At 48.0% G+C, this 14766-nt stretch overlaps 1 protein-coding gene across 1 annotated transcript; it reads right to left on the bottom strand.

Annotated features, from left to right (window-relative positions):
• Positions 1-10786: 10786 nt before the first annotated feature.
• On the bottom strand, positions 10787-14497 carry POU3F2 (POU class 3 homeobox 2). The gene has a single exon (XM_084623340.1). It carries the CDS (start codon positions 14419-14421, stop codon positions 13183-13185), a length of 1239 nt encoding a protein of 412 aa, XP_084479466.1. The 5' UTR covers positions 14422-14497; the 3' UTR covers positions 10787-13182.
• Between the last annotated feature and the right edge of the window lie 269 nt (positions 14498-14766).

The following is a 14766-nucleotide window of genomic DNA, read 5'->3' as shown; positions in this document are numbered from 1 at the left end:
ATCCTGGATCTTTGTCTACTCATTTATCTCCCAACAAGGAAATAAACCACTGGGAACTGGCCGTTGAGCCTCCCAGAGCCTTCAGCCATGTGTTCCCCTAATTCAGGAAGCACTTAGATTGGGGTGCGTCAATGGGTGTCATAGAAAAACTGTAAATTGAGAGAAATTTAAAGGACACTTTATTTGTGTTTAAAGTTTCTTGCCCTTTTCCGAGGACAGATCAATTTGAAAACAGAATCCTGTATAAACTAATAAGGAGAGTTGAAAGGAATAAGCAGCTGGGTTACATTTCAGAAGCTGGGGTTAGAGAGTGCTGACAGATTACACCTATACCAACTTTGTATGAAAAATGAATCAGTCACATCTAGAGATATCTCTAAGAATCCTCTGGCTCCCCCTGCCCACAATTTTTAAACCAGCCCTGTGCATAGATGGTTGTGGTGTTGTTTCTTGAGGGGAAGGATGTAGAAGCAGAGGGAATTGTTTCATGGGGCCTGCCCAAATATGCTAAGTCTGGCTATGAGTCCGCATCTTTCCTCCCTGCCAGAAAATAGCCTCTCAGCTCTTTTTCAAGAAAATGAACTTTATTTTTGCAGGGCTCCTGGAGGAGAGAGTAGCAGTTTGGTGGCTCTGGCTTGCACATGGACCTGCTGTAAATGGCCACGCAGAAGCTGCGGAGAAGGAATGACCATCAGAAATGGCCTACATTCTAGGAACCCCTGAGGTATGTCAGAGTGTTATTCCTGCATCTTGAAAGAACATAAATCATTCCCCTCTTTTGTACTCAGACTTATGCTATTCCTACAGGGAAGCATCTTACCAGGAGAAAGCTGACTCCAGAGTGCTCAGCCTCTATGGAGCTGGAGAAGGCCTTAGCTAGGCAAAGGGATGCCCTTTTCTTGCACTGGATAGTCCTGAAGAGGCTGCTGATGGCTTCCTTCATGCCCCAGCCAAGTTTTCTTCCTTGTCCCTCCGCGTGGAGGGCAGCACCCCGCTGTGCATATTACAGCCCAACGCGGATTGTAAGGGGCAGTGCTCTGCTGCGGCCAAGGTATTGATTCAGCCCCTCTTGTTCTGCTTTTCGGGGACCTACCTCGCTGGCTGGCTAAGGCCAGAGAGCACTTGCCCCTGGTTGGGTGTGTGGGCAAGGCAGCCTCCAAGGCAGCATGTGTCTTCCCCACTGCTGGCTCTCTGCTGCCCCTCGCGTGCCTCGGCTGGTGGCCAACGCACGTCCCCAAAAGTTGTCCTGGCTGCTGCCAGCCACGCGCGCGCGCCCATCTGTTCTGCCGCGGAACTCCGCGTCGCGCCATGCAAACGGACAACAATCGCACACCGCGCCTGGAGCCGTCACCCCGGCGGGGTGCAGAGCCCCGTGTGCACTCAGCACTGCGGGGGCGTCTGTAACATTGTACGTTACCGGTTACAGCCAGCATCTCCCGGCTCAGCAAGCAAAGGAGCGATTAAATATTTACTGCTAGCTGGGCCCTGCTTTTCGGAAGTGTGTTCGTGTTGGGGGGCGCGGATATTTTGCGGGGAGTCATGTCAGCTCTTGTATATTCCTTTGTCAGTGCAAGCACTCCAGCAAAAGAAAGAAAGGAAAGTCTGAAAGGAAAGGCAGAAATTAAAGCAATCAGAGGGTTGTGGTTTTTTGTTTGTTTTTTGCAAGCAGTGTTTCCACTGATTGTGTTTTACACCCCGAGATAATTCGCTCTAGAATTAGACCTTGGAGAAAACTTTACAACAACAGTAACAACAACAATAACAGAAAGCAAGAGACAAAAAGTCCGTCTGATTACTGGGGAGACCGCATAACTTAGATTCACCCTGGAGATAAGAAGAGGAAGTGAAACTCATTAGGGCTAGTGAATAGACAGGGCTCTCGCGGAATTGTTATTTAGATGCCTTGCGAAGGGAAGGTCGAATTATTTGATCAGACTATCGAACATGTTCTGGAATTGAAGGTTGATGTGAAAAGAGATAGCGAGTGGTTGATTTGAATGAGTAGTTCCCCTCCGCAGCCCTGCTCCTGGCATAAGAAAGGGGACTCGCTAGACCGGGGGTGAGGACAGGTTTGCGTAAAACGACCTCTCCAGTTTGTTTGTTACCCGTGGTCGCGGATGGTTAAGTAAATACCAGCTGCTGCCCAGTGAAGAGAAGTACAACTGTTCGCCCTAGAAGGACGCCGCTGCTATCGTGATTAATGCAACGGGATTAATTCAGCTGTCGCTTTTGGACCAGACAAACTCAAAGACCTGATCCAAAGGCATAGCCTTAGTCCAATAACCAGAGATTTAAACGGACTTTGGCTCAGGCCCTAAACACTGAACTGGAAGGCAAACTATTCCTGCCGTGATGGCTATCAAACTCAATGTAGTAAATATTTCCCTCTCTAAGTAGCTTTTCAGAGCTGAATTCAAACTTGCTCGTGTCTCCGACTGGGCAGTGATGCAATAACAGAGCCGGATTCTGTTGTAAAATAAATCTTTCCGGACCTCAACCCAACACCCCCCAAATGCACGCACGTTAAGTACTTCGCTTCAGTACCCTCCAGCGCCGCAGTGGAGGGAGCTGAGGGGTTCCGTGTACTCTGCCCCGCCGAAGAGCACACACACCGCCCCCATGCCGGTAAAGAGGGCGCAGTTTTCTGAAAATAACGTTCTTTCGGGAGCCATGGAATCGGTCCACCTGGTGGGCGGTCACTGGTTATAACCTGCCCCTAGGGACAGTACCCGAGGGCCAGCCGCTGTCAGGAGAACTGCTGCGTGCTGAGCCCGAGCCCTGCGCTGACTTCACGCCAGCCCCACCTGGCTCCACGCTCTCTGCTCCCCGGGAACATCGGGGCCCCGCCAGCGCCCGCCGGGCACCAGAGCGCAGCTGGCCCAGGGCGGGTGTCCTTCCAGCTGGGATCATCGAGGTTTTTTTTTTTGTTTTTTTTTCAAATCCGCTTCAAAGCGGATCAGGAGCTTCAAAAAGCTTCTCACCTGCGCTATGAGACGCAAAGCGCAAGGGGCTCTGTGACCTCGCTGGCTCGCCCTGCCTTGGCGGGTGGGTGGGTGGGGGGGGGGCAGTTCCTTCGCCCTTCCTTCCACCCACTGGGGTTAAGTTTCATGACGCTAGCCCGGCTGCAGCCACTGGCCAGGCCTAGGCTTGCCCGGAGCTTAGCCAAACGGACACGGGCCAAGCGAGGGTTTTGCAGGCGGGACGAGGCAGCGCCAACGCGCCAATTGCAGCTGTGGCCGCTGTGGGGCGCCCAAGATCCACTTTCTGACCTCCCTGCCGCCGGGAAAGAAATCCCCCCGAACAGATGCACCGGGCAGGGGCTGAAGGGGAGGGGGGAGCTTTATTGTCTAATACACTCGCGGGGGACACTTTGTTACATAACAGAGCCACCGCGGGGGGAGGGGACTGCGTGGCACAATACACTCTCCGGGCAAGGATAAATCCGGGGCCGCTCCGGCTACAGCAGGGCGCCTTAGTGGCCGAGGGACACGGACCGTCCCTTGGAAACGCCTCCGGCAGCCCCGGCTCCAAATGCTGCGACTCCCTAGGGGAAGGGGGAAGCAGACTCTCCCCCACCCCCTTCCTGGGACTGAACCCCCAGGGGTGCCCGCCCCGCCCCAACTCCCAGCAGCAGCCTCCTGGCTCGCGCAGGGCGCTCTCCCTCCCTCTCCCCCGCCCCGGGGATCCTCCCTGCCTGCAGCCGACTCCCCTGAAGCAGCTTTGCAAGCTCCCGACCGCGCTGGGGGGGGGGGGGGGGCTCTGAAGGGTCTGGCTGGCCGGGGAGGCATCGCCTGGGCTAGAGAGCCGAGCAGCCAGGCTTTGGGAGGGCGCCGTTTCCTCTCAATGCGGGGCAGAGCAGCCGGGTCCGCTCGGGGCTCTGGACTCTCCAGCCACCCAGAGCTTCCCCCGGCAGCCCGGTGCAAAGGCGGAGACGCGCTCCCCCCAGCTCCCGGCACCATCAGCAGAGGAGCCGGTTTCACCCGCGGCACCGGCTTGGGGGCGGCGGTTTTAAGGAACCCCAGCAGCCGCGGGGTCATTGGGAACAGGCTCTTTGAGGTTCTCCCCTTTGTGCGGCGTTTCTTAGGGCCGGGCACTCGGGAAAGGGTTATGGACGGGGCTTCAGAGCCCGGCTAAGCCTAGTGTAAATGTAAGCAGGCTAGGCCGGAGAGTCCCCTATGGAACGCCACAATTTCCTTCCACATTTGGACGGCTACGAATTCACTGGCCGTTCCCCCCTATGTATATGTACCAAACCACAGCAAGGAGGGGAAAGCCACCAATAAAAGCGGCGTGTTTCTTATTCAGAAGTAGCCAGTCTCTGTTTCTGCAAACGGAGCGGGAGGCGAGTTGCATCCAAATTGCTCGCTTTGTAGTATCCTCATTTTCAGGGCCTCGCAGATAAACACCAAAGGTAAAAACAAAAAGTCTATTGGATCAATAGGCAAGATGGTTATTTAGATAACGAATTAATCCCCCTGCTGGACTTGCGATGCTCAACTTTGAACCCCTTCCCATTCTTAAAAAAAAAAAGTGTTTAAAGAAAAAAGTCTCCAACGGGATTAAGGGTTTAATTACAATTCCCTATCGAAGTAACGTGTTTGATGAACTGATCTTATCAGTTAATAGTAACATTAATTTAAAGCTTATGAAATGGATTTCCAGAAAATATACTCCAGATAGCTTTTTAAAAAGTAAATGCTACGATCATTATATGCCAAAGCACTGAGGAACGGGAGCCCGCATTGCACGGTATGGGCTACAAGGAATTATTGATGATAGTTCGAAATCTAGCTTTTAAAATATATCTGTATGGTTGGGGCAAAAAAAAAAAATCTATCCGAAAAAATGGAAGCTCTTTCAAGTTGGGGGAACAGATCAAAGTTGCCGCTCACCGAGGTTGATAATGTTCATTATACTTTTCGCCCGCACTATAGTCAAGAGAAAAATAAAGTAATTGGAACATGCATCAACAGTTTCCCATGATATAAGAGTTAAAAGAAGTAACAGAACTAATCACTGTCTCCTCAAATCAAGTAGAAAACATTTCAATGCACTAATTAGAGTAATTAGAATAATAAGACTGCCTATATGTGGTAAGACAATGTGTACAAACAACTTTATTTAATGTATACTGGTAATCAGCGATGCGTGCGTGCTTGAATGCTTAGTGCAATAAAACTAACCCCCGTCCGCCCAAACAATCAAATACAAATTAGTTTAATGATTGTGCCTGCTTGAATGTCTTAGAAATCCACAGGCAGAGGGAAATAAATAGCACCATCCTTGTTTGTATGTCTCCCCTACTGACCAAGGAGCTGATGCCTCCATGGACTTGGCAATGAATGACTGCAGACATGAATGAACCAAGGAGGGAAAGAGAATTAATGAATGACTCAGGCAGCCTAAGAGAAGCCCTAACTTTCATAAGAGTCTCTTGCAAGTTCTGGAGTGAGGGAGAGAGGGCATTTTACAAACAGTTTTGCAGCGTGGCCTCTGCCCGAGTTTCTCCCCTTAAACACGAAAGCCAGAACTGCCACCCTTTTAGAACTAGCCAAGAAATCTCTACCGCAAGCCACTGGCAGCAGACCTACGGCCTGGCATCCTTTTCATACGCTCCTGATCGGCTTTTTGTATTTGTTTTAAATATCGTTGTTCCAGGCATACGGGCTGTCTGACCACCTCCTTTTGCCAGTGACCTCTCTACATTACTCAAACGCGCCTACAATGCTGCTGCTAACTCTCGCAAACACCAGTTGGGTTGAGATGCAGTTGCTTTGGTTAAATTCTGCTATTCTAACGGTCAGCTATGCCCCTGAAATCCCTGGGGGACACAGCAGAGTCGTAGCTGAGACTTATAGAGCAGACAAATTGCATGCCCAATATGTTAGTCTAACTTCATTTTGTATTCGCCTCATTACTTGCCCGCGTATCCGGAATGGGGTACAAACAGCATCGCAGAGTAAGGACATTTTCCTCCCCCCTTTAGGTTGCATGAAGAATAAGGTCAAATTTAGCTGGCCGAGCTGGGTCAGGGTCCTACGTTTGAGTTGTGAAAGGGGTCTATTTTAGCGTGTTTTCCATTTGTAAATTGATTTTTATATTTGATTTTCCTTTCCCGGTCTGGCGTGTGGGCCGCTGTTAGCTACTGTTGTTTGCATCCTGCTTAAAAGCTCTTTGTCACACCCAGCAGAAATGATCAGGAGCATCCCATTGTGTTTTACCGCTGTTTCGTTCGGGGTTTAAAGTCAGCAGAGATGGCTGCTCCAAAGCGCCTAATAACTAAGATCACCTTTCCGCTCATTCTCCCCCCCCCCCGGTAGTTTATTTTGAACAAAGGGTACACATTTCCCCCAACAGGGATTTTAGGAGATCTCGCTCCTTTTGGCAGCCCACTGCAAAACTGTCTCCACCCTCATTCAGTGTAGCCCGCAGAATTCTACATGTTTGTCCCCGTATGGACTCGATTTACCGCCCCTCTGCCCCAAAGGGGAAACGGGACTAGCCTGTGCCATAATATTGGCAGCGAAAATCCGTTGCTATCGAGAGACTCCTGCAAATCTGTAGGCACAACATCCCCGATGGGTTTACAAGGTGTGGTATAGTCTCAACTTTATGGGCTGCATATGGCATAGCCAAGCCCCCAGTGTTTGAAGCGCTGTATGAAAGCTGGGCACAACTGGGAGTTTATAAGACAAGGGTTAATAGACGCTTATGTTTATCTTTATGGACTTTGTAGCTCTCGAAAAGGGACTTTAACTTAGACTAAACTATTTTATTAAAATCCACGCAAAACAATTTTGACTATTTTTAACGCCATGGTAACTTTTTTAATGAGAGGCATACATTGGGAAGGAGCTTGTGCTTTTCTCTTAATGCTTTCGAAACTATGATTACCCTCTCCCCTTCCTCCCCCCCCCCCCCAACATGCTCTTCAAAGTACGACAAAGTGCATCAACTGCTAGGCTGAATGCTGCTGAGCTGTAATTTGATTGCTGTTGTTTAATACATTCGGACCATAATGGAGAGTCGACTGTAGTCTAGGGAGTCGAGTGTACAAGTACTCAAACTTCCAAGTTAATGAACAGAACTTTGTAGGATTTTGCTTTTCCATTTACAGATTTAAAAAGGAACTTTTTCAAGAAAAAGGCGTTTCCTTCCAAAACAATGTAACCAAACACTTAAGAGAGGCGTCCCCTCCTCCCCTCCCAAATATCGCTTTTGATGAGCAGGTTTCCAAGGGAAGGTAAAACTGCCTCCGAATTAAAACACTTAAAACACTCATTTAAAAATATCCCTAAAGAAAAGTGTAGGCAACTTTTCCTCCTTTCCAGAATACCACGGCATCACAATGCTTTAAAGGAACCCCTCTCTTTTTAAAGGGCGGGGGGAGATCCGTATTAGAAAAGGGAGCGGAGATTTGTTTATAACCGACAGTTGATTTTCATTTAAAATATTTGCGGTAAGATCTCAGTTCACCAGCTACATCCCCCCCAAACCAACATATTGTTCAGAGAGTCGGCTGCCAATGGGCACTTACGGCTCCCCCTCCTTTCTGTGGAAAAAAAAATCTGTGACATCTGCCTCTTTTGGGGGGTATTTATTTGGGTAATTCTAATGCGCTAACTTTCCATATTTTACACATACAGTTCATTCTGCTCTCAAGACGGGCTCACCATAATGGGCAGCTGTATAAAGATAATTTTCTCTCCCTACTAGAATGGAATATGCACGTTTTCCTTGAACACCAGAACAAAGAGCTATAAAAGCTCCGAAAGACGTGGGTGGAATAAACTTTAAGAAAGAGGTGGATTTTTGCTCCTCAGTTAATTGGTCTCTCTGTAGAGGATCTGTCCTTGATTTACAAATAACCCATTTTAATTATATCAAAAGCAAAAACGCCATGGACAGGAAAGAAAGAAAGAAAGCGACACAGGCTGCGACTGAATTTTTGTTGGGGGTTTCTTTGTTTTGGAGTTTACAGCTGTGTAAAATAAATGACAGAGTTAATTCAAAGAAAGTGAACTTTGTCGCTGTTAAAGCCAATCTGGTGGAGAAAGAAGAAACGAGCGTGCTAACATAAATGTGTGTGTACATAGCCACATATGGACATAGTTAGACCCTGATTTGCTCGCACGCGCATATGGCCTTGTAGCTGTATAACCCATTTTAAATGAGTGTAATTTACATATTCACTTGTCACATGGGGCAAACAAAACGTAAACATAAAACTGCAACTTAAGAAAATAATAAAAATTCGGCAGAGCGAACCAGCTTTCGATTTTCTTAAAACACCAGGATAAAAGGAGGCATAAACTCCCCTTTTTAAAATCTAGCTTTTCTGCAGGTTCCTATTCGATTGGGTTTGGGCCGCAAAAATTGTGCTAGTCCACAGGATCTCCAAGTAGCTCCTTTTTCTGTTTTATTTTTAAAATAAAGCTAAACTGAATATAGGGTTTGGTTTGGTTTAGTCTATCTATAGATCTCTTTATGAAAAAGAAATTCACGAGCAAGTACTGCAATAGCCTGGCCTAATCAGATATATATCTACCAAGCCCCTCTTCTGCATTCCACCAAGGTTTCTGCAGCCAATTCGCGAGATATTGGACACTCTTTCTCGTTCTTTTTCTCTACAACTACCGCAGTTCTTCCCCTCGACCCCTTTCTTCGGTTCGTGCATAGGACTCAGGCTGGATTTCTAAAGCCCCCCCACAAACCAGAAGATCGAGGAATGAAATGAAAGCCGAGCCAAGCCATTCTCCACGCAGAAGTGAAACTTACTCCGCGGGGTCTGGGTTGCAACCAAATATTTGGTGTTGCTACTCAGATAATATTGGCTGCTTCTCAGCTACTCGGTGCCTTAATAGAAACGGAAAATAAAAGGCCTTTATAATAATAATAATAATAATTAATAATAAAAATCTAATTCTGCCTGCAGGCTTCGGCCTCCTTTAGAGGGAGTGAGCAGAGGAAATCGCATCTTGTTGTTGAGATCTGATCTATAAAGCAAGGTCTCTGATAGAAATCGGTGCTTCAACCCAGCTCTAAACCCCACATAGTGTTAAGGTGCAATATTTCCTCTAATCTGCAGGAAACTCTGCAGCCCTAGTAATTGTTTCTTTGTAATTTTTGCTTAATTTACCAATAGCAAAATAATGATCCAAGTTCCTAGTTTGCATGAATGGGGTGGGTTTTTTTTTTTTTTTTTTTTTTGCGGGGGTGGTGGTAAAAGCTTGTTCATTGTGGCTAGAGGGGAAAAAGTCTTTGGAACGATGCTCATCTCCTTCCAGTGCTATTCTACTCTGTGTTTAAAAAAATAGTTCAGTTACCAAACTCCGGTTAACCTGGAGCTGCTCAAGCTAGAGGTGCAAGGGCTGGAGTGGGGAGGCAGACTGTTGCTCAGCTATGAAAGGCAGGTATCCATCAAAGTCACATCTTGTCCAGCTGCCACGTGATTGTTTAGAGTTAACCAGGGCCTGTTGTCAGAAGCAAATATTTCCTCCAAGTCCACCGAAATGTCCTGCAGAGGGCAGATGCTGCTTGTTTTCTGCAGACAGTTCTCTGGAATATTGACCTAGGACTTTAAATCCATACCCAGCTTAAACACTTTACCCATCAGCATGTCTGTGGCCACAAAACACCTCGCTCCCGAGCTACAGATAAGATCATTTAGCCGAATCTGTTTGGGACGAGTGTAGTATTGACTAGGAGTTAGAAAAGATGATGAAATCTAACACGCCTAGAAACTAGCGTTAAAAGGGGGATATTGTATTTATTAAACCGAGCAAACCAAAAAGGATTTTAACACATGAGCACGTGTTAACACTGCTCAGTTTGATTTCGCCCACCAGTAAGCCAGGCTCCAAAAGGGGCTCCTTTAACATGGAGCTCTTTCACTTGAAAGTGACCAATTTGTTACAAACAGCGCAGCTGTATCTAACCTCCTCCCCCACGCGCCCGCCATCGCCATTACTAGACTACTTGTTACTTTTTTATACAGCATTGTTCCTTTATACGCTCTTCAGGGCCACTGGAACCAACTAACACTTCGCTTTCTAAATCGATTCAAAATTCAGCTCCTTTTCCCAACCCAGAGAGACAGTGTACATGTCAACACTGGGCGTTCTCGGCGTGTGCATCCCCCCCCGCCCCAGAAGTCACTGGACAGCTCTTTTCTTTAAACCTAGTTGTTTTTAACGGGACTCCTTATAATTAAGCTCCGCCTTTGCTCTTAAATTAAGAGCTGGCTAGAGAGGAGCAAATATTCGCCACCTCTCCCACATGCTTTCAACGAGAACGGGACTGCTAGCTTCGAAAGCAGAGCTCTTTAGAGAAGCAGCAAAAGAAGGACACTCCTACAATCATGGGATTCAACGCTTAAAATATACTGCCCCGGTTAGATTTGGCAAGACAAACTGAGAATGGCCTCGTGTGCTAACCTAAAAGACTCTGGACGTTATAAACGGAGGACCTGTCGATATATCCAGAACACTTACTCCAAAATCCCATTAAGTACAAAGGAAGTACAACTCAGTATAGATACTAGAGTGTTCGCCTCCCTTCAGATTTTAAGAACTATGTAAATCAATGCTATCTTTAAAAACAAATTACGGATATTTCAATAAGTAGAACAAACTATGAAGGTATTGTGCATTTCTGTTTTATGTAGATAATAAAATATTACTTTAACATAAATATATAAGGATCTCTGCGTTTTTATTTTTCCCCACAAGCACATCCAAATGTACCAAAACAAAGTATTTTTAGAGACGGAAACAAAATAATAATTAAAAAAAAATTACATCCCATATAGATTTTGTTTACCTACTCATTTAAAGCTACAGAAAAACAGTTTCCAGAACCTGTTTGCTTTAAAAGAAATAAATATACATTGAGGCAGGCCACTTAAAAATGATATGAAAATATTTCCCTGGGTAGCATTTAAAAAAAAGAAACAAAGAAAAATAGACAAAGAAAACATTTAAACTATTTCTGCATTTCAAAGGACAAATATTAAACATATATACATAGTGGTAAGGTTTGCGTGGTAACTTTTTTATTATTATTATTTTAAGTAAACCTATTTAGAGTTAGAGGCTTTTTCACAAACATCCTCTGAACTCTGTTTTTCTGACCTTACCCATATATTAATGTATCTGAAAGTTCATTTCCTCCCTTTACCACTGGATCTGCCCTGATCTGAATCTTTCACTGGGAGCGAGTCCTCAGCACTCTAAATAGCAAGCAGCTGAATACATCCCCCCAAAAAGCTCAGTGCCTGTATCATTATGACCATCGTTGGAAAAAACAGAATAAAGGCAAATAAATACGCCTAACAGAACTCGCCATTTGCTCACCAAGAACATAAGAGACAACCAAATGTGACAGGCGCTTAAAAAGCCAGTAAGAACCGTATTCTAAAGTCCTACCTACTGAATTCACTGTTGAGCTGATCGAGAGAATGTTTCACGTTTTTCTCCATAATTGCCAAACACTCAGCTAAGCAAACTTTTCAGATTATGAAAAAGCTTTTTTTCCCCCCATGACAGCACCCTTTTGTGCTGATTACATAGTTCATGTGTGAATTTGTACTTAGCACAGTGTAAAGTCCCCCCCCCCGCCCCGCCATCTCCTACACAGCCACTGTTTCAAGTTTTCTCTTCTGTACTCCCCTCCGTAGCCTTTTGTGTTTGTGTTTTTGGAAAGTTAACCGTTTCCCGTCGAGCTAATGTCAAGAAATGCACTTTAAAGCTATCGACGAAGGGGAGAAAAGAGGAATTGAAAATGGCATTTCCCCACTCCATTTGGTTCCCGCCCCAGCCCCCCCAGTGAAAGAGACAAGGCTGCCCAACTTAAACTAGTCCTTTCGTGCAATGAATGGAGCAGCGAGTTGAGCAAAGGGCGTGGGGTTTTTATATATGAGCGGAAAAATAAATATGGAAAGTAAAGCAACAATAAATGCACTAGAGATATGCAGACAGAACCGTGGGCTAAGTGTTACGTATATATATGCAAGTTCTCCGTTCTTTCTGTTTATAGCTTTTTGTTGAAACTGCTCAATAAAACCAAGTTTAGAGGCTGACATCAGCACATATACTCCAGTGCTATGTAATTAGGAATACTAAAAGCACACAGAGAACTTTACATATGGGGTGTCTGAAGTTAAATATCCTCTCCCCCCGGTTTTCTTCAAAGTGTCACTTTCTTTCTGTTGGAAAACTCTGGACATACATTTAACCTCCACAACATTTCCTCCGAGCGCTTTCACAACGGGCCTTCCTCCCTAAAATGAAGCAATTAGTTTCTATTCATTTTTCTTTTACTGTCCCCAACCCCGAAACACTGCCTGAAAATGAAGTTTACGTTATTGGTTTTCATTATTCTCTTCCAAACTGGACGCTTGCCTCTGAAGGCACGTCTTAAGCGTTTGTGAGAGTCAGATCTCTTGAAAGTGGAAGTTGTTTGTTTACATATATTTGCTATGGTAAAAGGAGAAAATAAACATTACACATATGTAAGAAGACTTGTTTATAACAAAAGTTCACATAAACACATTAAGAAAGCAAGGGCTATAACACAGTAACATTTTGTAGACTGGTCAATGGTTCCCTCACGCTCACCGTGGGAAATGCAAGTCATTTGCAACATCAAGGTCGGGAAAAAAAAGTATTTGTTAATGTAAACTTCAATTTTCTTGCAGTGCAAATTCAAACGGTTAAATACTGTCTACATCAAAAGGGATTTATTTTTTTATTCCTAATGGGGAGCCACATCAAATAAAGACAGCAGCATGTGCCTATACTGAGCATCATTCCAAGATTAAAGCTGCCTTTGTGTTTAGCAGGGCTCAGAGTCGGTTCCACTCTTGTTTCGTAATTAATTGAGGGTTTTTTTTTGTAAAATTTTCTCTCAGTGCCTGACACTGCGTGTATCTGTCTGTCTCGCGTCTGTTTGTGTGTGATACTCACTCCACTCCATTGCATGGGCACTCGCCTGTAAAGATCAAAACACATCATTTCACCTGCTACCGTTTGCGGGGTAGTCCAGTGCAGGTTTTTGTGTGTGTGTTGTTCTGTTTTTAAGATAGGAGAAAACGTTAAAAAAACAAAACAAAAAAACAATCAAAAGTTGGGGGAGTGGGAATGGGGGGGGGCAATTCCCCCCCCCGCCAACCCCCATGTGAGTTCACTGCACAGGCGTCTGCACCCCGTGGTGTGGCGGAGTGTCCCTACTTGCCCCATATACATCCTCGGCCCCGGGCAGAGTCCCTCCCGGGGGAGTCATGCGTTTCTCTTTCTGTCTCCTGTTACAAAACCACACTCGCACCACCTCTTTCTCCAGCTGTAGGCTGTCCGCCAGCGAGGTGATCTCCTGGGCAGAGGGCTTGGGGCACTTGAGGAAGTGGCTCTCCAGGGCGCCCTTGACGCTCACCTCGATGGAGGTGCGCTTTTTCCTCTTGCGCCCCTGGGCTGCGATCTTGTCTATGCTGGTCGGGCTGCCCGAGGACGAGTCCGCCTCCTCCAACCACTTGTTCAACAAAGGCTTCAGCTTGCACATGTTCTTGAAACTCAGCTGCAGGGCCTCGAACCTGCAGATGGTGGTCTGCGAGAAGACGTTCCCGTACAGGGTGCCCAGGGCCAAGCCCACGTCCGCTTGGGTAAATCCCAGTTTGATCCGGCGCTGCTTGAACTGCTTGGCGAACTGCTCCAGGTCGTCCGAGGTCGGCGTGTCCTCGTCCGAGTGGGGGTCGTGGTGGCCGCCGCCGCCGCCGCCGCCGCCCCCGGGGTGCTGCTGGTGCGGAGGGTGCGGCTGCGGGTGCCCCCCGGGGTGCTCCCCGCCGTGGTGCTGCTGTTGCTGCTCATCGTGGGCATCCCTCAGGCCGTGGTGGTGCAAGCCCGGCTGGCCGGAGCCCAGCATCCCGTTGACCGTGAAGCCCGGCGGCTGGGAGTAGAGCAGCCCCGCTTGCCCCCCGTTGGAGGAGGCCATGCTGGGCGGCAGGTGAGCCGAGGCGCCCGTCCTCCATGCCCCGGCGGCGGCGGCGGCGTGGTGGCTGCCGGCGTGGTGCACCAGGTGGGGCGGTCTCCCCTGCTGCTGCTGCTGCTGCTGCTGGTGCTGCTGGAGCTCGTCCCCTCGGCCCCCGGGCTGCACCACCGAGGGCTTGATGTCCTGCTGGCCCAGGGGGCTGGTGGACCAGGGCGAGTCCCCGCCGCCGCCGCCGCCTCCCCCGCCGTGGGACAGCGCCGTGATCCACTGGTGAGCGTGGCTGAGCGGGTGCCCGTTGCTCTGCAGCGTGTAGTCCGCCTGCACCAGCGTCTGTGCATCCCTGTAGCCGGCGCCCGGCTGCATGCTCCCCGGCGGCTCCGCATGCACCATGGAGGAGCTGGAGGTGAGCAGGCTGTAGTGGTTAGACGCTGTGGTCGCCATGACTCTCCGAGCCGGACTGATCGCTCTGGTTAAAGGAGCCGCGCATTTGACAGCTACTTTTTCGCCTCGGGCTCCTCTCTCCTCTCGCTCCCCCCCAAGTCCTCTTGGCAGAGCCCACTGCAAAGGCACGCGTCCCGGCTCCTCCCTCCCGCGCCCTCCCATTGGCTCCCACCGCTTTGATTTACGTGGAGACCTCTAGCAACCGGCTCCGGCGGAACCGCCGATTGGCCCCAGCCGCGGCGCCGACACCCCGCCCCACAACCGCTCGCTCCCTTTTTGTAACCAAACTCTAAGGGGGGAAACGGCGCTTGGCTGCTCGCAACCACATGGATGGGGGGAGGCGGG

Source organism: Lepidochelys olivacea, assembly GCF_965140295.1.
Source record: "Lepidochelys olivacea isolate rLepOli2 genome assembly, chromosome: 3".
Lineage (NCBI taxonomy): Eukaryota > Metazoa > Chordata > Testudines > Cheloniidae > Lepidochelys > Lepidochelys olivacea.
Note: the sequence above shows the minus strand (reverse complement) of the source record. Positions and strands in the feature narration are given on the sequence as shown.

Bases quoted from the DNA above. Each gene is read 5' to 3' on its own strand.
- POU3F2 (XM_084623340.1), bottom strand. From the start codon at position 14,421: ATGGCGACCACAGCGTCTAACCACTACAGCCTGCTCACCTCCAGCTCC.